The sequence below is a fragment of the Schistocerca nitens genome, chromosome 7 (genome assembly GCF_023898315.1).
Source record: "Schistocerca nitens isolate TAMUIC-IGC-003100 chromosome 7, iqSchNite1.1, whole genome shotgun sequence".
NCBI classification, from domain to species: Eukaryota; Metazoa; Arthropoda; class Insecta; order Orthoptera; family Acrididae; genus Schistocerca; species Schistocerca nitens.
Genome location: NC_064620.1, coordinates 390,831,108 through 390,854,951, shown reverse-complemented (window position 1 = coordinate 390,854,951; position 23,844 = coordinate 390,831,108). Strand labels below are relative to the sequence as shown.

At 41.1% G+C, this 23,844-nt stretch overlaps 1 protein-coding gene across 2 annotated transcripts in view; it reads left to right on the top strand.

Annotated features, from left to right (window-relative positions):
• The window catches only part of LOC126194720 (speckle-type POZ protein-like B), a 133,900-nt gene that overhangs the window by 97,386 nt on the left and 12,670 nt on the right, over positions 1 to 23,844 (top strand). Inside the window, exon 3 of one of the 2 annotated variants that reach the window (XM_049932968.1) lies at positions 8,683 to 8,772. The exons of the other annotated variant lie outside the window; for it this stretch is intronic. Within the exon in view, the coding sequence (XP_049788925.1) occupies positions 8,683 to 8,772 (90 nt within the window). The remainder of the gene's footprint in view (positions 1 to 8,682; positions 8,773 to 23,844) is intronic. 2 annotated transcript variants of the gene reach the window in all.

Here is a 23,844-nt window from a genome sequence, read left to right as displayed (position 1 = left end):
ACTAGTAATTTCAAGCGAAGTTCCTTTTGTGATTCCGCACTCTAGTATTTAGCATTGAATTCTCTTTCAAAATCAATAAAAGACTTGAAAGCATCTACTCTTCGCATACCCCATTGTACTGCGTTTCCTGGTAAATGGCCGACTACAAATCTATTTTTGCTGTGCCCAACCACGTACTGGATAACATGCCTTAAGCAATAACGAAGAATGTATATCTCCATCTGGTGTAAATTTATATTTATATTTATAGTTGATTCCTTCCCTAAGTGTTGACGTAAAATCATCACACACACTACTGTGTTGATTGCTATCATCCCTAATAATTGTTTCTGGTTGTGGGCAGTATTGACCAGATATATCATCAGCATTGGACAATAAATGAAGGAATCTGTTCTTATTGTTACAAGTCATCGACCTCATATCTGCTTGTCTGACTACAATGTCTGAATATGGGACGTCTTGTGTGTTTGAGATATTATTCGGCTGTGAATGTAATGCAGTTTCATAGTGCTCATCACAGCATTACAACTTTTGTAAACGATCGTCATTTTCATTAATTATGAAGGATAATGTTTCTGTGTATCTATTCGTCAAGTTTTCCGCATTCGTTGTAGTCTCTAGTAACCCGGTTTCCACTATCTGGTGCCGTTTAATTATCGTATCTTGGGCTGTCTGAACGAAGTGTGTGTGTTGTTACTGACCCTGTGCCTTGTCGCTTAATAATTCCAATTGTATGTCTATTTCTTCTAAGTGTCTGAACATTAGGTTGAATTTAGTTTCCAGCGTACCGATCCTCCCATTGTTCTGCATCGTAAGATTATTGACATTTAACTCCATCTGTTGCAATCTAGTATCGGTTTGCTTTAACCTTGAATGAAATTGGTAAAACTGTTATTCATTTGATCAATCAGTGTTTCTGTAATGTGATGACAACGCGATTTCACCTGTGAAAATGGCGATTCCGTCCGTGCAAATCCCGATTCCATCTGTGAAAACTTTTCGTTAATCTGTTACATGAATGCATGCAGCAACGCTTCGACTGCGTGGTAATACCCTGTGAAAGCCATGGTTCTTAAACTTGTATCCTGACTATTCTGTACATCGAGACTGCACTGTACTATCGTATTAAACAAGTATGACCTTGACTTTAAAAGAACTTTAGAGATCAGAACTGTCACTGATTGCCAGTTATACACCAAATACGTTCAGCGCAACATTTATAACTATACAAACAAATAAACATATCTCGTTTTGGACTGGGCGGATACTGCTAGCTGGAGATGTACACCCTTAAACGACGTGCCGCGCTGCCGCGGGTTGTGGACGTGGAGGGCTGGAATGCATGCCCACTGCCACGTGGTCGCGATGCTGCGTGCTGAAGCGGACAGCTGATGTGCCCGTACTCAGCAACTCTTCCTAGCTTTAAATTGGCGTGCTCAAAATGTAGTGAACTATTGCATGATTCATATTTAGAAATCCGTTGATGCAAGCCGGTTACTCGTTACCGGTTGTTTTTATAGGGGGAAACACATCACTGATTCTTGTTACTAAGTAGACAACATTCCATTAGAACTACTGACGGCCTTGGGAGAGCCAGTCCTGACAAAACTCTATCATCTGGTGAGCAAGATGTATGAGACAGGTGAAATACCCTCAGACTTCAAGAAGAATATAATAATTCCAATCCTAAAGAAAGAAGGTGTTGACAGATGTGAAAATTACCAAACTATCAGTTTAATAAGTCACAGCTGCAAAATACTAACGCGAATTCTTTACACACGAATGGAAAAACTGGTAGAAGCCGACCTCGGGGAAGATCAGTTTGGATTCCGTAGAAATGTTGGAACACGTGAGGCAATATTGACCTTACGACTTATCTTAGAAGAAAGATTAAGGAAAGGCAAACCTACGTTTCTAGCATTTGTAGAGTTAGAGAAAGCTTTTGACAATGTTAACTGGAATACTCTCTTTCAAATTCTAAAGATGGCAGGGGTAAAATACAGGGAGCAAACGGCTATTTACAATTTGTACAGAAACCAGATGGCAGTTATAAGAGTCGAGGGACATGAAAGGGAAGCAGTGGTTGGGAAGGGAGTAAGACAGGGTTGTAGCCTGTCCCCTGATGTTATTCAATCTGTATATTGAGCAAGCAGTAAAGGAAACAAAAGAAAAATTCGGAGTAGGTATTAAAATCCATGGAGAAGAAATAAAAACTTTGAGGTTCGCCGATGACATTGTAATTCTGTCAGAGACAGCAAAGGACTTGGAAGAGCAGTTGAACGGAATGAACAGTGTCTTGAAAGGAGGATATAAGATGAACATCAACAAAAGCAAAACGAGGATAATGGAATGTGGTCCAATTAAGTCGGGCGATGCTGAGGGAATTAGATTAGGAAATGAGACACTTAAAGTAGTAAAGGAGTTTTGCTATTTAGGGAGCAAAATAACTGATGATGGTCGAAGTAGAGAGGATATAAAATGTAGACTGGCAATGGCAAGGAAAGCGTTTCTGAAGAAGAGAACTTTGTTAACATCGAGTATTGATTTAAGTGTCAGGAAGTCGTTTCTGAAAGTATTTGTATAGAGTGTAGCCATGTATGGAAGTGAATCATGGACGATAGCTAGTTTGGACAAGAAGAGAATAGAAGATTTTGAAATGTGGCGCTACAGAAGAATGCGGAAGATTAGATGGGTAGATCACATAACTAATGAGGAGGTATTGCATAGGATTGGGGAGAAGAGGAGTTTGTGGCACAACTTGACAAGAAGAAGGGACCAGTTGGTAGGACATGTTCTGAAGCATCAAAGGGTTCACAAATTTGGCGTTGGAGGACAGCGTGGAGGGTAAAAATCGTAGAGGGCGACCAAGAGATGAATACACTAAACAGATTCAGAAGGATGTAGGTTGCAGTAAGTACTGGGAGATGAAGAAGCTTGCACAGGATAGAGTAGCATGGAGAGCTGCATCAAACCAGTCTCACGACTGAAGACCTCAACAACAACAACAACGGATTCAGCTGAAACTTTAGTGTGATTCTTACTGTTTCTTGTATCCTAATTGAACTCACTGTATCTTCTTATGGAAGACCGTTTTTATCACTGCAGTTTTAATTGAAGTTTGTGGATTAGCACCAAGTATTTATGCACAGGTTTTTTCCTTGAATTTTCCATACACGGGTCAGCGTATATCGTGTGACTGATTATTTCGTCTTGTTTACTTGTGTGAAATGTCGCACGTTGCCCACGTGTTTGTATTTTTTTCCCCTGTGTCAGATTTCGTCTGTGTTATTAATGTTCGTAGGTTCACAAATCCACGATCGCCGCGTGCGAGAGTTTCTTCTTCTTGACGCTATCCTTTCACTCGTTTCGGAGGGAGCCCGCCTTCCACCATCCTTTTCTTGTGAAATGACTACTATTACATAGTTACAGACGCTGGTAGGTTCGTAATCTCCCAATCACAAATCATGTCATTATGCTTGTGTGTCAAAATTCGCTTGTGAGTTAGATCTCCCTAGTTACCAAGTCCGACCATCACGGAACTTCGCTGTGGATGGAGCTCCGTGGCACGCCACACTGTTGTGAGGACTCCGCGCCCCGCCTGCTATGTATGACGTCACGAGCAGCCGTCTGGCGGTACCAGAATATTTCCACCATCGAGCAGCACACCAATCCGAGTAGAATCTAATCTACTTTTACTAATAACTTTTATTACTTAAACCTAGTGTCTTGCAATTCAGCCGGCCGGAGTGGCCGTGCGGTTCTAGGCGCTACAGTCCGGAGCCGAGCGACTGCTACGGTCGCAGGTTCGAATCCTGCCTCGGGCATGGATGTGTGTGATGTCCTTAGGTTAGTTAGGTTTAATTAGTTCTAAGTTCTAGGTGACTGATGACCTCAGAAGTTAAGTCGCATAGTGCTCAGAGCCATTTGAACCATTTTTTTGCAATTCAGGATGTCAAATCAACCACCTTTCAGCCGTCTAGTTTCCAAACTTATTTTATTTAGCTGCGAGTTTCGATGATTTACTATGCCATCTTCAGGACTCTGACCCGACGTGTAGGAAGATTCTACCTCGGTTCTGGTCAAAATAGGGGCCATAAATACTCGTATCATTAGATTTCTGCTTGCTATAGCGATCTCTTAATCCAATTTTGTCATATGATGACATGATGGAGACTGTGGCTGTTGTTTGAAGACAAATGTTGATGGTGTTAGGACAACAACCAGCCACAAATTTACTTTCAGATCCTTTATTCAAAGGACACCGTTACCGGTTTCGAATCGTTGTGATTCATCTTCAGACGGTTTACATGCTTTTTTTGCGACATGTTGTGTGTTTTTACAGATTAATTTTCCTAAAATATAAATAATACATAATTATAAACACGCCACACACAGATGGTTGCGTTACAGATTTTCGTTGTATGTGACTTACGTGAAACGTCGGTTTGGAGTGTTTGTTTCCATAAAATGCACATGTAAATGCATTCCCACTGCATTCTTACTGTTGCACACGTAAATTGTTCTTACTAAACACTTCAGATTTGTCACTGAGAGGATGTCTGCCACGCACCACATTTTTGATACATACGAAGAGCTTACAAACATATGAGTATCACAGATGCTATGATATATCGTAACATTTGACGATGATGTCCTATGTTTGGAAAGGGTCATATATTCATTTACGCAACCGTAATGCCTTTTACACTAGTACAGAGACATTGAATTTTTGATTTGATATTTTTAAATTAATTATAAAGTTTTTTTTATAGGACTGTATAGGTAAAATAGTATATTATTTAATTACATCTAGCATCATGAGAATTATAGTAACATATAAATTTGCTACTTGATCTGCAGATACGTGTACTAATGTTATTTGCTTTTGAGGCTGGAAAGTAATTTTTTGAAATTTTTCAGGAACGGGTGTTAACTAACTCTGTTTGTTCGTTAAGGATATGATCTGGGGTGCTGTTTCTGTGTGTGTGTATTTCTAATTCTTCTAATATATTCATAGTGGCTCCTTTTTCTGCTGGATGTAAAATTTTTAAGTTGTCCTCAATGTTTCCCAATGAATGGTTTTCTTCAGCAATATGGGCTGCAAATGCTGATTTGTTCAAATTACCAAGTCTTAAAGCATCAATATGTTCTTTGTGTCTAATTTCAAAACTTCTGCCAGTCTGTCCAATGTAGAATTTTGGGCATTTTATGGAAACAAACACTCCGACGTTTGACGTAAGTCACATGCAACGAAAATCTGTAACGCAACCATCTGTGTGTGGCTTGTTTATAATTATGTATTATTTATATTTTAGGAAAATTAATCTGTAAAAACAGACAACATGTCATAAAAAAAGTGTGTAAAACGTCTGAAGATGAATCACAATGATTCGAAACCGGTAACGGTTCCATTTCAACAAAGGATCTGAAAGTAAATTTGTGGCTGGTTGCTGTCCTAACACCATCAACATTGATCTCTTAATCGCTGTTTTGACCAGAACCGAGGTGGAATCTTCCTACACGTCGGTCAGAGGCCTGAAGATGGCATACCATATCGCCGAAACTGGTAGTCAAAATAAAATAAGTTTGGAAACTAGACGGCTGAAAGGTGGTTGATAGGACATACTGTGCCGAACAGCTGAGTCCCTTAACCATCTCTGTAAGGATGGACTTACACAGTCTTGCAGTTCAGTTCTCAGTTGTCAGCCTTGTATAGATTTCTGTAAACACAAACGCACACTGTCTCGCAATCTGAATTCAGCAGTAAAGGTGCATATCATCAACACCCTTTCACCACCATGTGGATTTTTACCCTTACAAAACACACACACACAGGCCGAGTGGTTCTAGGTGCCACAGTCTGGAACCGCGCGACCGCTACGGTCACAGTTTCGAATCCTGCCTCGGGCATGGATGTGTGTGATGTCCTTAGGTTAGTTAGGTTTAAGTAGTTCTAAGTTCTAGGGGACTGATGACCTCAGAAGTTAAGTCCCATAGTGCTCAGAGCCATTTGAACTAATTTTTTTTTTCTGGCAAAAGTCACAGCCAGCTGACTGTCTCTAATTACTTCCTTTATGGAATAATAATTTCATGAGTGTTTACACAAATGCTCTTTGTCCAATGCCCTATGCACTCTTTGTCATTATTATAATTAACAACCACTGCTCCATTCCGCAGCTGCTATTCCATTTCCGAATCTGGTATTATAATTACACTGAATACACTAATAAAATGAAATTTTTAATTTTGCTGGATTGTCAAACTCTCAGCATGTGTCAGGTTTTAATAGATTTACGGTGTTTCTCTACACTGATCTTCCGCACACACTCATTCAACGTTACAGCAAGAAGTTGTGTAATGTTCACCTGTTGAGTGAGAGTAGTTGTATGCGCATGTGTATCGACGCTACTTCGTAGATAAGATTTAAATATGTGTAGTAATATTTATAAGGACAGTTAAATTTCCCGCAGTCTTAGCTCGATTCTTGTACGAATCATCGCCTTTCTGCACTGCTACCTTTTCCGAATTACCTTCCCTGCTAAGTTGGAAACCTCCGACCACGCGTATTAGGGTCGTCGAACAGACGCGCAAAACTATAGACCTATATCTCTGACGTCGATCTGTTGTAGAATTTTAGAACATGTTTTTTGCTCGCGTATCATGTCGTTTCTGGAAACCCAGAATCTACTCTGTAGGAATCAACATGGATTCCGGAAACAGCGATCGTGTGAGACCCAACTCTCTTTATTTGTTCATGAGACCCAGAAAATATTAGATACAGGCTCCCAGGTAGATGCTATTTGCCTTGACATCCAGAAGGCGTTCGATACAGTTCCGCACTGTCACCTGATAAACAAAGTAAGAGCGTACGGAACATCAGACCAGCTGTGTGGCTGGATTGAAGAGTTTTTAGCAAACAGAACACAGCATGTTGTTCTCAATGGAGAGACGTCTACAGACATTAAAGTAACCTCTGGCACGCCACAGGGGAGTGTTATGGGACCATTGCTTTTCACAAGATATATATAAATGACCTAGTAGATAGTGTCGGAAGTTCCATGCGGCTTTTCACGGATGATGCTGTAGTATACGGAGAAGTTGCAGCATTAGAACATTGTAGCGAAATGTAGGAAGATCTGCAGCGGATAGGCACTTGGTGCAGAGAGTGGCAACTGACCCTTAACATCGACAAATGTAATGTATTGTGAATACATAGAAAGAAGGATCCTTTATTTTATGATTATATGATAGCGGAACAAACACTGGTAGCAGTTACTTCTTTAAAATATCTGGGAGTATGCGGGCAGGAACGATTTGAAGTGGAATGATCATATAAAATTAATTGTTGGTAAGGTGGGTACCAGGTTGAGATTCATTGGGAGAGTCCTTAGAAAATGTAGTCCATCAACAAAGGAGGTGGCTTACAAAACACTCGTTCGATCTATACATGAGTATTGCTCATCAGTGTGGGATCCGTACCAGATCGGGTTGACAGAGGAGATAGAGAAGATCCAAAGAAGAGCGGCGCGTTTCGTCACAGGGTTATTTGGTAAGCGTGATAGCGTTACGGAGATGTTTAGCAAACTCAAGTGGCAGACTCTGCAAGAGAGGCGCTCTGCATCGCGGTGTAGCTTGCTGTCCAGGTTTCGACAGGGTGCGTTTCTGGATGAGGTATCGAATATGTTGCTTCCCCCTACTTATACCTCCCGAGGCGATCACGAATGTAAAATTAGGGAGATTCGAGCGCGCACGGAGGCTTTCCGGCAGTCGTTCTTCCCGCGAACCATACGCGACTGGAACAGGAAAGGGAGGTAATGACAGTGGCATGTAAAGTGCTCTCTGCCACACACCGTTGGGTGGCTTGCGAGTATTTAGATGTAGATGTAGATGTAGATGTAGCTATGCACCTTATAGCGAAGTTCTCAGACACAAGCAGCAAACACTTTCAAAACCATCTGATCGAAATAGTATATCTGAAGGTCAGAGACAGTCTGATTAGTGAGCTTCTCATTTCTGTCCGGTTATTGCTATAGCGATGTATTTAAGCTGTCATGTCCAATAATTCTCCAGTGAGTCAAATGGTTCAAATGGCTCTGAGCACTATGGGACTCAACTGCTGAGGTCATTAGTCCCCTAGAACTTAGAACTAGTTAAACCTAACTAACCTAAGGACATCACAAACATCCATGCCCGCGGCAGGATTCGAACCTGCGACCGTAGCGGTCTTGCGGTTCCAGACTGCAGCGCCTTTAACCGCACGGCCACTTCGGCCGGCTTCCAGTGAGTCTTTTAGGTTCGCCGATGACATTGTAATTCTGTCGGAGACAGCAAAGGACTTGGAAGAGCAGTTGAACGGAATGGACAGTGTCTTGAAAGGAAGATATAAGATGAACATCAACAAAAGCAAAACGAGGATAATGGAATGTGGTCCAATTATGTCTTTTATCCCTTATGCTTACGATTGTTGTACTTTGTTTTGTGCTGTCTGTCGAGTGGTACGCTAAGACACGCCTATGAGGAATGAAGCAGAAGCAGTGTAGAATCTGACAGGTTCACTGGTAAGTCATTCATGTTAATTGACGGACTGTTCTTGTTGGCAGTGTGTGTTGTGTTGCCTGATCGTAGACAATGCGTCAGCAGTGCAGTGTTCAGTAAGCAGCCCCCTTGGGTTTCTGTGTGCAGCGCGCCAGCCACCCACGCCGCTCGCCACCAGCCGCCCACGGCTGCCTGCGACACTCCTCCACTGTTTGACGTTGCCGTCTCCTACTATCGGTGAGTTGTGTCAGCAGACGTGCTCGGTTCCCACATTTATAGTACCACTTGTATTGGCATTAACAAAGTTTATACAAAAAATTGAAACACACTATCATATGTTATGATGAAGCAGCGGTTTTAGTTGCCAGAAAAAAAGCAATTAATTTCATAAATTTTTGGTTTGCTAAATTTTGACGTAACAGCTGACGTGGATCAGAGTGATTTTCTACAGCCTTCCTTGCGTTCAGTCGATGTTATTTTCTGTTCAGAACACAAAGGTGCTAAAAACAAAATTCTTTTCTAAGCACAGTAAATGTACTGGTCTGCTGTGTGCGATTTCTGCTTTCAGTGATGGTTTTATATATTGCAAATTGATCGTGGAACGAACGGATGTGGAAAGTTACTGCGATGCACTGCATCTCTACAATGCCTTTGTCGTGAGAATAAATGATGGCGAAATGAAGGAATTATAATTAGGATAAGACTAACTAAATAATACTCAGCAGGCGAATAAGACTATGACACGTCTTGGTGTATGTGTGTGTGTGTGTGTGTGTGTGTAAATATGGCGAATTTTCTAAATTTTTCTTTAAATGGCTTTTTTTGGACACATCCACGTGTAATAACCATAGAAAATATACGACCAACTGTGACTCGAATGCAGATTTCTTGTTTATGAAATGCAGTTGCCTGAACATTAAGCTACTGCATCACATGTCCAGGCCTATCTCAAACTCCTATTGTCGATGATATTTCCACCTTTGCGTTCTAAACAATAGGAACATACGTTCTGGCACAGGGGACGTCTTAACAACATCACTGCGGAAGCACTCGATGTAAGATATTGCTTATCTGCTATGAGCGACATATACAAGGTGTTACAAAAAGGTACGGCCAAACTTTCAGGAAACATTCCTCACACACAAAGAAAGAAAATATGTTATGTGGACATGTGTCCGGAAACGCTTACTTTCCATGTTAGAGCTCATTTTATTACTTCTCTTCAAATCACATTAATCATGGAATGGAAACACACAGTAACAGAACGTACCAGCGTGACTCCAAACACTTTGTTACAGGAAATGTTCAAAATGTCCTCCGTTAGCGAGGATACATGCATCCACCCTCCGTCGCATGGAATCCCTGATGCAGCCCGGGAGAATGGCGTATTGTATCACAGCCGTCCACAATACGAGCATGGAGAGTCTCTACATTTGGTAGGGGGTTGCGTAGACAAGAGCTTTCAAATGCCCCCATAAATGAAAGTCAAGAGGGTTGAGGTCAGGAGAGCGTGTAGGCCATGGAATTGGTCCGCCTCTACCAATCTATCGGTCGCCGAATCTGTTGTTGAGAAGCGTCCGAACACTTTGACTAAAATGTGCAGGAGCTCCATCGTGCATGAACCACATGTTGTGTCGTACTTGTAAAGGCACATGTTCTAGCAGCACAGGTAGAGTATCGCGTAAGAAATCATGGCGGTGAATCGAGGAAGTACAGTACATACTGACGAACCTAAAATGAGCTCTAACATGGAAATTAAGCGTTTCCGGACACATGTCCACATAACATCTTTTCTTTATTTGTGAGTGAGGAATGTTTCCTGAAAGTTTGGCCGTACCTTTTTGTAACACCCTGTATGAGAAACACTTGGTGATTGTGTTCAGAAAACATTCCTGCAGTCAGGTTGTTTTTCCCCATCAGAAACACTGTCTTCACGAATGTATTAATGAGATTTACGATAGCAGGAAGAGCAGCATCGGTCGTAAATTTTAATCTGGTTATTGCAGATCGATTTCCGCTACTGTGGAGCTATCTTCAGTGCTTTATATCAAAGTCGTGACCACTCATCGTAAATATAATAACACATGACACCACTTGACATTACAGATAAAAAATATCAGTTAAACTGACTTGGATATAGTGCACTGAGATAGGTGCACAGTAGCTGAAATCGACCTGCAATAAACAGATTAAAATTTACGACCGGTGCTGCGCTTCCTTCTGTCGCGAATTCCTGGAATCACCGGCAGTAATGGATTATGGTGTGAGGTTTATAGGCATGCGCAGCTGGTCTAATGATTAAGGCACCCGGTCACCGTAAGCCGGTAACCCTGCCAGTCCTGTTGTGGCCGTGACTGAGTGATGACATGTGCTTCGTTGCAGCTTGCGGCGTTTCCTTGGTGTCCTGATTACAGCTTTCAGATTCATCACAAATCAATCCTAAATCCATTTGTGTTTTTTGGACATCAATGTTTGGAGTGGACGTCGATATTTGGCTTTGCGAATAATCTCGTCAGCTGACGGTGGATTGATAAGTTCACAACATGCTTTCATTTCGGATGCAGTTCATGTTAAAATAAGAGACAGTGTAGTTGGTCACAAACAATAAAATATTCCGGACGATTAAGCTGTGGTCGGATGGCTAATGACTGCATCAAAATTCCGGTTGGCATGCTTCCACGCAATGGCATGACGTGACATGCTTTGAATACAGGGGTGCAATTGGCCGTTGTCGACTGCAGTCGTCCGCTGTTCAAAATGGTTCAAATGGCTCTGAGCACTATGGGACTTAACTGCTGAGGTCATCAGTCCCCTAGAACTTAGAACTACTTAAACCTAACTAACCTAAGGACATCACACACATCCATGCCCGAGGCAGGATTCGAACCTGCGACCGTAGCGGTCGCGCGATTGCAGACTGTAGCGCCTAGAACCGCTCGGCCACCGTCCGCTGTTGCTGTCACCCCATGGTGGAAGACTGGTACACATTTTCTTCATCGTCAAGATGCAGATGTCGTTCAATTTCATGCCGTCCCCCTTTCCACTGAAACTCCTGGGGTGTTTTACAGTCTCTATCTGCTTGTGGCTGCCACCTGACTCATATCAAAATGAGTGTCGTAGTCTCCTGGCTGCAAAGCATGTTCCGCAACAGCTAGTCTGTGGTCTTGGAGTATTTTTTATCTTTCTTTTTGTAATACCCACGTACACCTCCCTACACGGAACCCTACCAATTCTTGCAGTTTCCAGCGGTTTCGAGCACTCTTGGCCAATTTTAGGTGATCCAATCTTCCAGGTGGGTTTGTAGATTAACGCGATGTTACTTTTTTTCATTTTTCCTATGGGGTCAGTAACTTCCTGAACGAAAGGTACGAAAACTTTCGATTTCACAGAGGCATGTGCGTTGCTATGATTTTTACATGTCGGTATAATGCTCTTTCTACCACATCGGAGACCGAGCGAGGTGGCGCAGTGGCTAGCACACTGGACTCGCATTCGGGAGGATGACGGTTCAATCCCGCGTCCGGCCATCCTGATTTAGGTTTTCCGTGATTTCCCTAAATCACTCCAGGCAAATGCCGGGATGGTTCCTTTGAAAGGGCACGGCCGACTTCCTTCCCCATCCTTCCCTAATCCGATGAGACCGATGACCTTGCAGTTTGGTCTCTTCCCCCAAACAACCAACCAATGAACCTACCACATCGGACGAATAACCATTCTTGAGCAACGCATTGACGGGATGTTTTAATTCCACGTCAAGCAGCTCTGGTTCGCAGATATTCCTTGCTCTGTGTGCCTGCGTTTCTATGATGCCTCGCTGTTGTTCTGGACGGTGGTTCGAATCCTGGTGTAGGAAACGGTCTGTATGTGTTCTTTTTCTATAAACTGTGTGGCCTAAACTACCATCTTCTTTCTTGAAACATAGCGCATCAAGAAAATTTGGTCTCCTGATTGCCTCCACCTCCTTTGTAAACTTGAGTCTTCGGATTAATCTCGTTGAGATGCTTGGGAAAACGACCTATTTCCTCTCTGCGAAGTCTCCACAAAAGAAACGTATCGTCTACGTAGTAGAACCAAGTATTGTCTTTTGTTGGCAGTTTCCAAGGCCTGCTCCTCGACTTTTTCCATACAGACTTTCGATATAACTTCTCCCCATAGCCACGCCATACTTCTGTTTACAGAGCTCATCGTTCCATTTGAAATACATGGTTGTGTGGCAATATGTGAACAGCAATATCAGGAGGACAAACCTGATTCAGCTGTTTCAACACTTTATTCAGCGGAACCATAGTAGGAAGCTGTACCACATCAAAACTAACTAATGTCCTCTGGGTGGACCACTATGACGTTTAATTTACTGATAATGTATGCTGAATTCTTCATATGGAACAGGTTGTAATAATGTTGTCAACAACTTGGCTATCGAATAAGTGGGCGAACCACTAGGGCTAAATATAGGCCTTAGAGGAACATGTTCTTTATGAACCTTTGGCAACTCATAAAGTCTTGGTGGTAGTGCGACTAAATTGAACAGAGTATTTTGAACGCCCTGTTCAGCAGAGGACATTTTTATCATCCGAGTAACAGTTCTAGGAACTTAGTCAGTGGGGTCTTTACTCAGTTTGCTGTGTGCGTATGGATCTAATAAGTCGCTAATCTTACTATGATAGTCGGTCACGTTCAAAACTACCGTCGCATTTCTCTTGTCAGCGTGAAGAAAGATAATGCTCTCACCCTCATTAAAGCGTTTTATAGCATTCCTCACACGCGGTTAAGTGATTTTTTTTTTGGTGGCTTTGCGCGAGACAATACTCTTACAGCTTCTATATGGATTTTTTCAGCTGCAACCGAGTCCACACTACGAATGTGTGCTTCTACACTGTTATTTCCTCCGTGGGCACAACTCACGAACTATTGGAAAAATTTCCGCCCTTGGTAACCACAGATCTCTCGTCGTCTGATACCAGACGTTCTGAAAATTGATAACCATGTGGGAAGCGTCTAAATGGTGGATTGTCTGAGTAGGTTGCAAATTGTCAAATTCATCCTTCTGTCTATTAGGCGTTGCCAATATACGCTTCATAATAATATAGTGCAATTGTCTCTCAATTCTACCCCATTCACCACTACACAGTTTATTGCTGATAGCAATATGGGAGGCAGTCACTTACAGTCAGAACTTGAAAGGTGCCGGCGGGTCTGTTGAATCCGCTCTCATAGTGAGGCCTCTTCCGTCCGTTCGAAAATCTAGTGTGCCTTGGCCGAGACCGAGGGAACGCAAAAGCTGCACTCTCTTATTCCGCAGACCTTCCATGTGTGCACATTTCTTGACCTCTTCCCGCAGAGGCGTCTAATTTTAGAACGTGAACTTTCACGGCTGGAAATATCACTGTTAATAAATTATTCCGGGATATTATGCCGTGTTCAGATGGATTTCACGTTAAAATCGAATGTTTTGTCCCCATCTGTGAATCGGACACTCAAAGAAACTACAATCCCTCTTGAAAATGTCCTCCGAAGATGGGGACGAAACGTTTTTTTAACGTAAAATCCATCCGACCATGTCATAATAGCTCGGAATATTTGATTAACTGTGACATTTCCGGCTGTAAAATTTTAATTTTACTATGCAGTTGGTACCTGAAGAATACTTACACGGGTCTACATTTTCAAATTAAACAGAGTAAAGTACGTCTACATCTACACGGTTACTATGTACAGGGACACGATTATTGAACTACGTGAAATAAAGTCGTCATAACTTCTGAAGGTTTGCGTGAGGTCGTTCAAAATGCGCGGTTGGCCGCGGGGCATGATGGGAATTAGTATAGCTTGATTTAGCGACGAAGCCCACTTTCATTTGGATGGATTCGTCAATAAGCAAAATTGGCGCATTTGGGAGACTGAGAATCCGCATTTCGCGATCGAGAAATGTCTTCACCCTCTATGGGTGATGGTGTGGTGTGTCACGAAATAATTGGTACGATGTTCCTTGATGGTGACTACCGAACGGTACATGAAGGTTTTGGAAGATGATTTCATCTCACCATTATCCAGAGTAACCCTGATTTCGACAAGATTCAAGACGGATATCGACCCCATCAGAGTGTTTGATGTCTTTGGAGGAGCACTTTGGGGACCGCATTATGGCTCTGAGATACTGAGAGGCCACTGGCATGGGCATCTATTGGCCACTACGTTCTCCGGATCTGAATATATGCGACTCCTTCTTGTGGGGCTATATTAAAGACAAGGTGTACAGCAATAGCCCCAAAACCATTGCTGAGCTGAAAACAGCCATGCAGGAGGATATCGACACCACCGATATTCCGACACTTCAACGGGTAACGCAGAGTTTCGCTATTCGTCTGCGCCACATCTTCGCCGATGATGCAGGCATATCAAACATGTCATAACCTAAATCTGAATGTCTGTAGTGACGTTTACAAATTGAATAAAGTGTGTGCAAGCCGTAGTTCATAACTAATATACATTTTTTTATATAGTTCAATAATTGTCACCCTGTAATTCACACTTGACTGGCTGTCAGAGGGTTCATCGAACCGCCTTCAACTCCCGAACAGTTCAGAAGAAAAAGGAAAATTTCCCGTCCGAGCTCTGATATCTCCTGTCTTATTACGATGATCATTTTTCCTATGTAGGTGCGGATCATCAAAATATTTTCGCGTTCAGAGCAGGAAGTTCGCGATTGAAGTTTCGTGAAAATATCGGCCACAAGGAAAAAGCCTGTGTTTTAATGATTGTCACTCCAACTCGCATATCATATCCATGACACTGTCTTCCCTATTTCATAATAAAAAAGACGAGCTGCCCTCCTTAGGAATATTTCGATGTCATTCATCAGTCTTACCTGCTAAGGATCCCGCACAACACAGCAGTACTCTAGCAGAGAACGGACAATCGTAGCGTAGATTTGATGTTCTGATGATTTTACTAGACTAAATGACAGCATCATCTGCAAACAATCAAAGAGGATTACACATATGATGTCCTAAATCGTTTGTTTATATCAGGCGTTCCAAACTATGGCCCGCGGGCCAACACCGGCTCGCGAACGCCATCAATCTGGCCAGCGGTATCGGGTCAGACATGCGTGCTATTCGGTCCGCCGCAATTTTTTACTGTTACAGTCGATCCTTGCTTATCGTGCTCCTCCCATTACGAGTAATTCGCATAACGAATGGAAGAAAAATGTAAGAAATTTACTCACCTAACCAACGGTGTTTCCCTGTGGGTGTTTTTAGTACTTGGAAAAAGGACCGATGACCGTAGCAGTCTGGTCCCTTTAAACTCACAAACTAACCAACCAACCAACGGTGTTTCTCATAAAGCGTCTGTTTATTGTTATTTTTTCAGCCCTCATTTCAAGAACCATCATCTGTCCTGAATCAGTCTCTTTGGCCACTATAAGTGAACACTTAAGTCACACGTCCTCCTATACACTACCGCTCCGTAAAGCAAAGCTCTATCTATTCAGTCAGCCGAACTTATCGCAATGGGCCTCGCGCCGTAATTTCTGTCACCCGTACTTCTGCTCAGGCTTCCGCGACGAGGATTCAAGTTCTCTGCAACGGTACTGCAAGATCTTTTCTCCGCCGGCGCATGGTAACCCTTTTCCTTACAGTATCCGTGTATGAATTCGAATTGTGACCTGTCGTCGTTAACTAACACGAACTGATGAAAAATGCCCATAAGGCAGCAGTTATGCGTGACACTTCATTAACAATAATACTATGGCCCTCTTTTTCGACGAACTTTGAAGCATAGGCATAAAAAACAACTTTAGACAGCTTACGTGTATAACAGGATGTACTGTACTATAGATAAAAAAATTACAATATGGCCCAGTGCATTGTAAACACGCTTTGAGTGCGAAATGGAACATATTGACTATTCTTCACGGATTCCTGTGGTAAAAAGTGTTTCACGTAACGAGTATTAATTGTGAGTAAAATTGAGCAACGAATCATGTTCATTGAGCGAAATGAGACTCTACAGATTAAAATTCACAATGCAAATGAATTATACAAAATACATACAATTGTCAGTTGTTTTTAATGTATGACTATTGAGATACAAATCATGTTTCCTGAAAATTTATCATACCTAAGAGGCATTCAGAGGCAATTTTCATAATGAAATGAAGCAGTGTGATTTGAATTGAGATTTATATAGCTGCAATTTCCACTTACAGTTGTTTGCAGGTGGGGATCAAGTTAATAGTGGAAACTATCAACAGCGACTGCAAATGATCATCAGTTAGTTTAGATCTGTAATTATTTTTTGTGTAGTACACTGTGGAGATTTTTTTTTACGGATATAAGTAGTACCAAAAGTGGCAAACGAGTTACGAACAGCTGATCAGGACTCTTATAAAATTCCAGCAATGATGAATTAAATATGGTTATTTATAAAAATCGTTATATTGCAAATGAAACATTTTCATTTGGAGTCTGGGGTAAGACATTCTATACTGGCGTTAGAAAACTTTTGAAAATCTTGATATCGTTTGCAATTGCATCAAAATCTGAAAAACTACACAAATTTTATTCTTAAAAGTAGTCAATTTTTCTGTTGCGAAATCTACCAGTAATAGGGTCTCTGATTGCTGACTGGAAGTTTGGCACCTATTAAAACGCGTGAAACATGTTTTCTTCAACTGAGACTGAAACAAAACTTTTTTTTTATCGAAAGGACTTAATATGAGCATACAAATCAGGCATTAACTAGTCTTCTACTTGTGATTTTAAATTAAAGTTGTTCAAATGTTTGTTTAAATCTGCATGAAATGAAAACTTCCGTGACCACTCACTGCCTTGTAACTCAGCCAGACGATGATTCTTTTCATTCAACAAAATTTAGATTGTTATTCGTAGCTCAAAACATCGTTTCACACCTTTTCCACAGCTAAACCTGCTTACTGCTATATAATATTTCAAGTCATTTTCTTCAATCTCTTCCATAAACCAGCGGAATTGACGACGGTTGAGAGTGTGTGATCGTAAATAGTTAACAGCTGACATGACTGGTTTTAAAACTTCTGACGCATCCAATCATTTTCCTCACAAACATGGTTGATGAATGATGTAATGTATGAATGATAGTGTCTACCCCCATCGATTTTTACCTCCTCTGACACGAGGCTAATGACATCTTTATTTTTTCACACGTGTTTTTTGCCACCATCAGCTGTGATACACCATAAGTTTTTTCATTAAAGATTGTTTTCCTGAACAGTACTTTTTACTCCTGTAAAAATTTCTTCTCCAGGGGCATCACCATGAATGCTATGAAGCTCTTCATACACTTCATAATTTTTCTTGATCTGTCGAATACAAATTAATCACTTTGTAGTATCTGAAACATCTGTTGACTCATCCAGAGCCGAACAGAACCACTCTTATGTGTTGCGTTTTCTCAAACAATTGAGTTAATATATTTCAGCAATATCATTTACTTCATTTAGTCTTTGAGCCACAGTGTTTACTGACAGATTGATATTTTTAAATATATTAGTTTTTTTGTACGCATTTGTTCAACTGCAGCAATTCATTTTCAGTAACTGGTTTTCCACGTTTTGCCACCGAGTGAACCACGCGGAAGCTAGCACGAGTTTCTGCTTCTTGTTAAGTTCCTTGCTGAGATTTCAAACCACATTCGAACGACGCATATATTACCTAGGATGTTGCGGATGTCTATCACCTGTGAATCCACTGTACTTTTAGAACCCTGATGCAGCGTAGGTGTCCAACAGAAACTCAAGCACCTTGAGGAATAACGCTAGGAGACATAGAACAGGAATGGAACCCAACAGAAATTTGCCAGATGTGGTGCATACAAATAACATGGGCCATGTGAGACAACAAGAGGTACAAGCAAACAACCAAAGAGAAGAAAATATCAGGAACAGCGCAAGAACACACTAAGGATCAGTCTGTAATAAAGAGAAACTTTTCAGTGTAAGATGACACAGTGACATTTACACACCGAAACACAAACTTTAGTGTTAAAGGGAGTGTATGTACTGTCCAGCATAGGCCTTGTAATTATGTAGCAGATACTCAAATCGAAATTAATACAGCTTCAGTAGAGAATATAACAGAAGACAGGGAAAGAAACAAGCGGACTGGAATGAGAAAAGATTCCGATTTAGAAACGGAAGGACTTCACACTATGAAAATAAGAAAATAAAGAGCGAAGAAAACTTGTCGACAGGTCTCAAAAAGCGGAAAAACCTTTATGAACATGGTCAGAAGAGGAAATAAGAGTAAGATCAGAAAATAAAACGAACCTAGATAATTGTTAACAAAGGGTAGCGAAAAGTTTGTTGGTGAGGAGAAAAAAATAAACGAAGTTTAATAGCAGACACTGTGTTGAGATAGTATAATTAAACACGTTGTTAGTAAGAGGCAAGAATAACGATGTGCAGGAGGAAATATGTGAAGACTTTCCTCTCATTTTAGCAGTTGTTATTAATGTAGACAAGTGAGATATGTTAAGTAAAATGTCAGAAGCTATGGAAGACTATACAATAAGTACTATAGACATGAACTGCATACAATCATAGATAAAACATATGAATCATGAAAGAGTGTCATTTCGCTTCAGAATTGGATATAATTTTTTCAGAAGAAGTAAAAACAAATAAATGAAACTAAATACTCAGTGATACACAGTGTGTAATGTAGGTGGAATAGCAGTTTTACAGATCGAGTAAACAGTAAAACATGTCAGCTACAAAATGTGAAAAAGGAGTATGGCACGCTCGGAAGATCTGTAATTTATGAATATTTTTGCACCCTCCAGGAGAGAAAACTGACAAAGGGGGAACCATTTCTTTAGACAATATATCGTTAATTTGTCTGCTCCAGTCCTCTTGTTGAGGTGATTGGAAGAGAGGGAGAAATACCAAAGTAAAAATTTTGTATAGAGAAAAAAAAATGTAATTGATGGATTGGATGTGCAAGGTACTTGCTACTCATTATACTTACAATATATATATATATATACATACATACATATATATATATATATATATATATATATATATATATATATATATATATAAACAAAGATGATGTGACTTACCGAACGAAAGCGCTGGCAGGTCGATAGACACACAAACAAACACAAACACACACACAAAATTCAAGCTTTCGCAACAAACTTTTGCCTCATCAGGAAAGAGGGAAGGAGAGGGAAAGACGAAAGGATGTGGGTTTTAAGGGAGAGGGTAAGGAGTCATTCCAATCCCGGGAGCGGAAAGACTTACCTTAGGGGGGAAAAAGGACAGGTATACACTCGCACACACATACATATCCATCCACACATATACAGACACAAGCAGACATATTTAACTCTTTGTCTTTAAATACGTCTGCTTGTGTCTGTATATGTGTGGATGGATATGTATGTGTGTGCGAGTGTATACCTGTCCTTTTTCCCCCTAAGGTAAGTCTTTCCGCTCCCGGGATTGGAATGACTCCTTACCCTCTCCCTTAAAACCCACATCCTTTCGTCTTTCCCTCTCCTTCCCTCTTTCCTGATGAGGCAAAAGTTTGTTGCGAAAGCTTGAATTTTGTGTGTGTGTTTGTGTTTGTTTGTGTGTCTATCGACCTGCCAGCGCTTTCGTTCGGTAAGTCACATCATCTTTGTTTTTAGATATATTTTTCCCACGTGGAATGTTTCCCTATATATATATATATATATATATATATATATATATATATATATATATATATATATATATATATTGTGGTCTTCAGTCCTGAGACTGGTTTGATGCAGCTCTCCATGCTACTCTATCCTGTGCAAGCTGCTTCATCTCCCAGTACCTACTGCAACCTACATCCCTCTGAATCTGCTTAGTGTATTCATCTCTTGGTCTCCCTCTACGATTTTTACCCTCCACGCTGCCCTCCAATACTAAACTGGTGATCCCTTGATGCCTCAGAACATGTCCTACCAACCGATCCCGTCTTCTGGTCAAGTTATGCCACAAACTTCTCTTCTCCCCAATCCTATTCAATACTTCCTCATTAGTTATATGATCTGCCCATCTAATCTTAAGCATTCTTCTGTAGCACCACATTTCGAAAGCTTCTATTCTCTTCTTGTCCAAACTATTTATCGTCCATGTTTCACTTCCATACATGGCTACACTCCATACAAATACTTTCAGAAATGACTTCCTGACACTTAAATCTATACTCGATGTTAAATTTCTCTCCTTCAGAAACGATTTCCTTGCCATTGCCAGTCTACATTTTATATCCTCTCTACTTCGACCATCATCAGTTATTTTGCTCCCCAAATAGCAAAACTCCTTTACTACTTTAAGTGTCTCATTTCCTAATCTACTTCCCTCAGCATCACCCGACTTCATTCGACTACATACCATTATCCTCGTTTTGCTTTTGTTGATGTTCATCTTATATCCTCCTTTCAAGACACTGTCCATTCCATTCAACTGCTCTTCCAAGTCCTTTGCTGTCTCTGACAGAATTACAATGTCATCGGCGAACCTCAAAGTTTTTATTTCTTCTCCATGGATTTTAATACCTACTCCGAATTTTTCTTTTGTTTCCTTTACTGCTTCCTCAATATACAGATTGAACAACATCGGGGAGAGGCTACAACCCTGTCTTACTCCCTTCCCAACCACTGCTTCCCTTTCATGTCCCTCGACTCTTATAACTGCCATCTGGTTTCTGTACAAACTGTAAATAGCCTTTCGCTCCCTGTATTTTACCCCTGTCACCTTTAGAATTTGAAAGAGAGTATTCCAGTCAACATTGTCAAAAGCTTTCTCTAAGTCTACAAATGCTAGAAACTTAGGTTTGCCTTTCCTTAATCTTTCTTCTAAGATAAGTCGTAAGGTCAGTATTGCCTCACGGGTTCCAGTGTTTCTACGGAATCCAAACTGATCTTCCCCGAGGTTGGCTTCTACTAGTTTTTCCATTCGTCTGTAAAGAATTCGTGTTAGTATTTTGCAGCGGTGACTTATTAAACTGATAGTTCGGTAATTTTCACATCTGTCAACACCTTCTTTCTTTGGGATTGGGATTATTATATTCTTCTTGAAGTCTGAGGGTATTTCGCCTGTTTCATACATCTTGCTCACCAGATGGTAGAGTTTTGTCAGGACTGGCTCTCCCAAGGCCGTCAGTAGTTCCAATGGAATGTTGTCTACTCCGGGGGCCTTGTTTCGACTCAGGTCTTTCAGTGCTCTGTCAAACTCTTCACGTAGTATCGTATCTCCCATTTCATCTTCATCTACATCCTCTTCCATTTCCATAATATTGCCCTCAAGTACATCGCCCTTGTATAGACCCTCTATATACTCCTTCCACCTTACAGCTTTCCCTTCTTTGCTTAGAACTGGGTTTCCATCTGAGCTCTTGATATTCATACAAGTCGTTCTCTTCTCTCCAAAGGTCTCTTTAATTTTCCTGTAGGCAGTATCTATCTTACCCCTAGTGAGATAAGCCTCTACATCCTTACATTTGTCCTCTAGCCATCCCTGCTTAGCCATTTTGCACTTCCTGTCGATCTCATTTTTGAGACGTTTGTATTCCTGTTTGCCTGCTTCATTTACTGCATTTTTATATTTTCTCCTTTCATCAATTAAATTCAATATTTTTTCTGTTACCCAAGGATTTCTACTAGCCCTCGTCTTTTTACCTACTTGATCCTCTGCTGCCTTCACTACTTCATCCCTCAAAGCTACCCATTCTTCTTCTACTGTATTTCTTTCCCCCATTCCTGTCAATTGTTCCCTTATGCTCTCCCTGAAACTCTGTACAACCTCTGGTTCTTTCAGTTTATCCAGGTCCCATCTCCTTAAATTCCCTCCTTTTTGCAGTTTCTTCAGCTTTAATCTACAGGTCATAACCAATAGATTGTGGTCAGAGTCCACATCTGCCCCTGGAAATGTCCTACAATTTAAAACCTGGTTCCTAAATCTCTGTCTTACCATTATATAATCTATCTGATACCTTTTAGTATATATATATATATATATATATATATATATATATATATATATATATATATATATATGGTTGGCCCGCTAGATGGCGCTGCCATAGGTCAAATGGATATCAACTGCGTTTTTTTAAATAGGAACCCTCATTTTTTATTACATATTCGTGTAGTACGTAAATAGATATGTATGTCTTAGTTGGACCACTTTTTTCGTTTTGTGATAGATGGCGCTGTAATAGTCACAAACATACAGCTCACAATTTTAGACGAACAGTTGGTAACAGGTAGGTCTTTTAAATTAAAAAACAGGACGTAGGTACGTTTGAACATTTTATTTCGGTTATTCCAATAAAAATAAATAAATCCCGTGTGGCTATGGCCTCCCGTTGGGTAGATCATTCGCCTGGTGCAAGTCTGTCGAGTTGACGCCACTGCGGCGACTTGAGTGTCGATGGGGATGAAATGATGATGATAAGGACAACGCAACACCCAGTCCCTAAGTGGAGAAAATCTCCGACCCAGCCGGGAATCGAACCCGGGCCGTTAGGTATGACATTTCGTCGCGCTGACCACTCAGCTACCAGGGGCGGACGGTTATTCCAATGTCATACATGTACCGTTGTGAACTTATCATTTCTGAGAACGCATGCTGTTGCAGCGTGATTACCTGTAAATACCACATTAATGCAATAAATGCTCAAAATGATGTCCGTCAACCTCAATACATTTGGCAATACGTGTAACGACATTCCTCTCAACAACGAGTAGTTCGCCTTCCGTAATATTCTCACATGCATTGACAATGCGCTGACGCATGTTGTCAGGCGTTGTCGGTGGATCACGATAGCAAATATCCTTCAACTTTCCCCACAGATAGAAATCCGGGGACGTCAGATCCGGTGAACGTGCGGGCCATGGTATGATGCTTCGACGACCAATCCACCTGTCATGAAATATGCTATTCAATACCGCTTCAACCGCACGCGAGCTATGTGCCGGACATCCATCATGCTGGAAGTACATCGCCATTCTGTCATGCCGTGAAAAATCTTGTACTAACATCGGTAGAACATTATGTAGGAAATCAGCATAAATTGCCCCATTTAGATGCCATCGATAAAATGGGTGCCAATTATCCTTCCTCTCATAATGCGGCACCATACATTAACCCGCCAAGGTCGCTGATGTTCCACTTGTCGCAGCCATTGAGGATTTTCCGTTGCCCAATAGTGCATATTATGCCGGTTTACGTTACCGCTGTTGGCGAATGACGCTTCGTCGCTAGATAGAACGCGTGCAAAACAT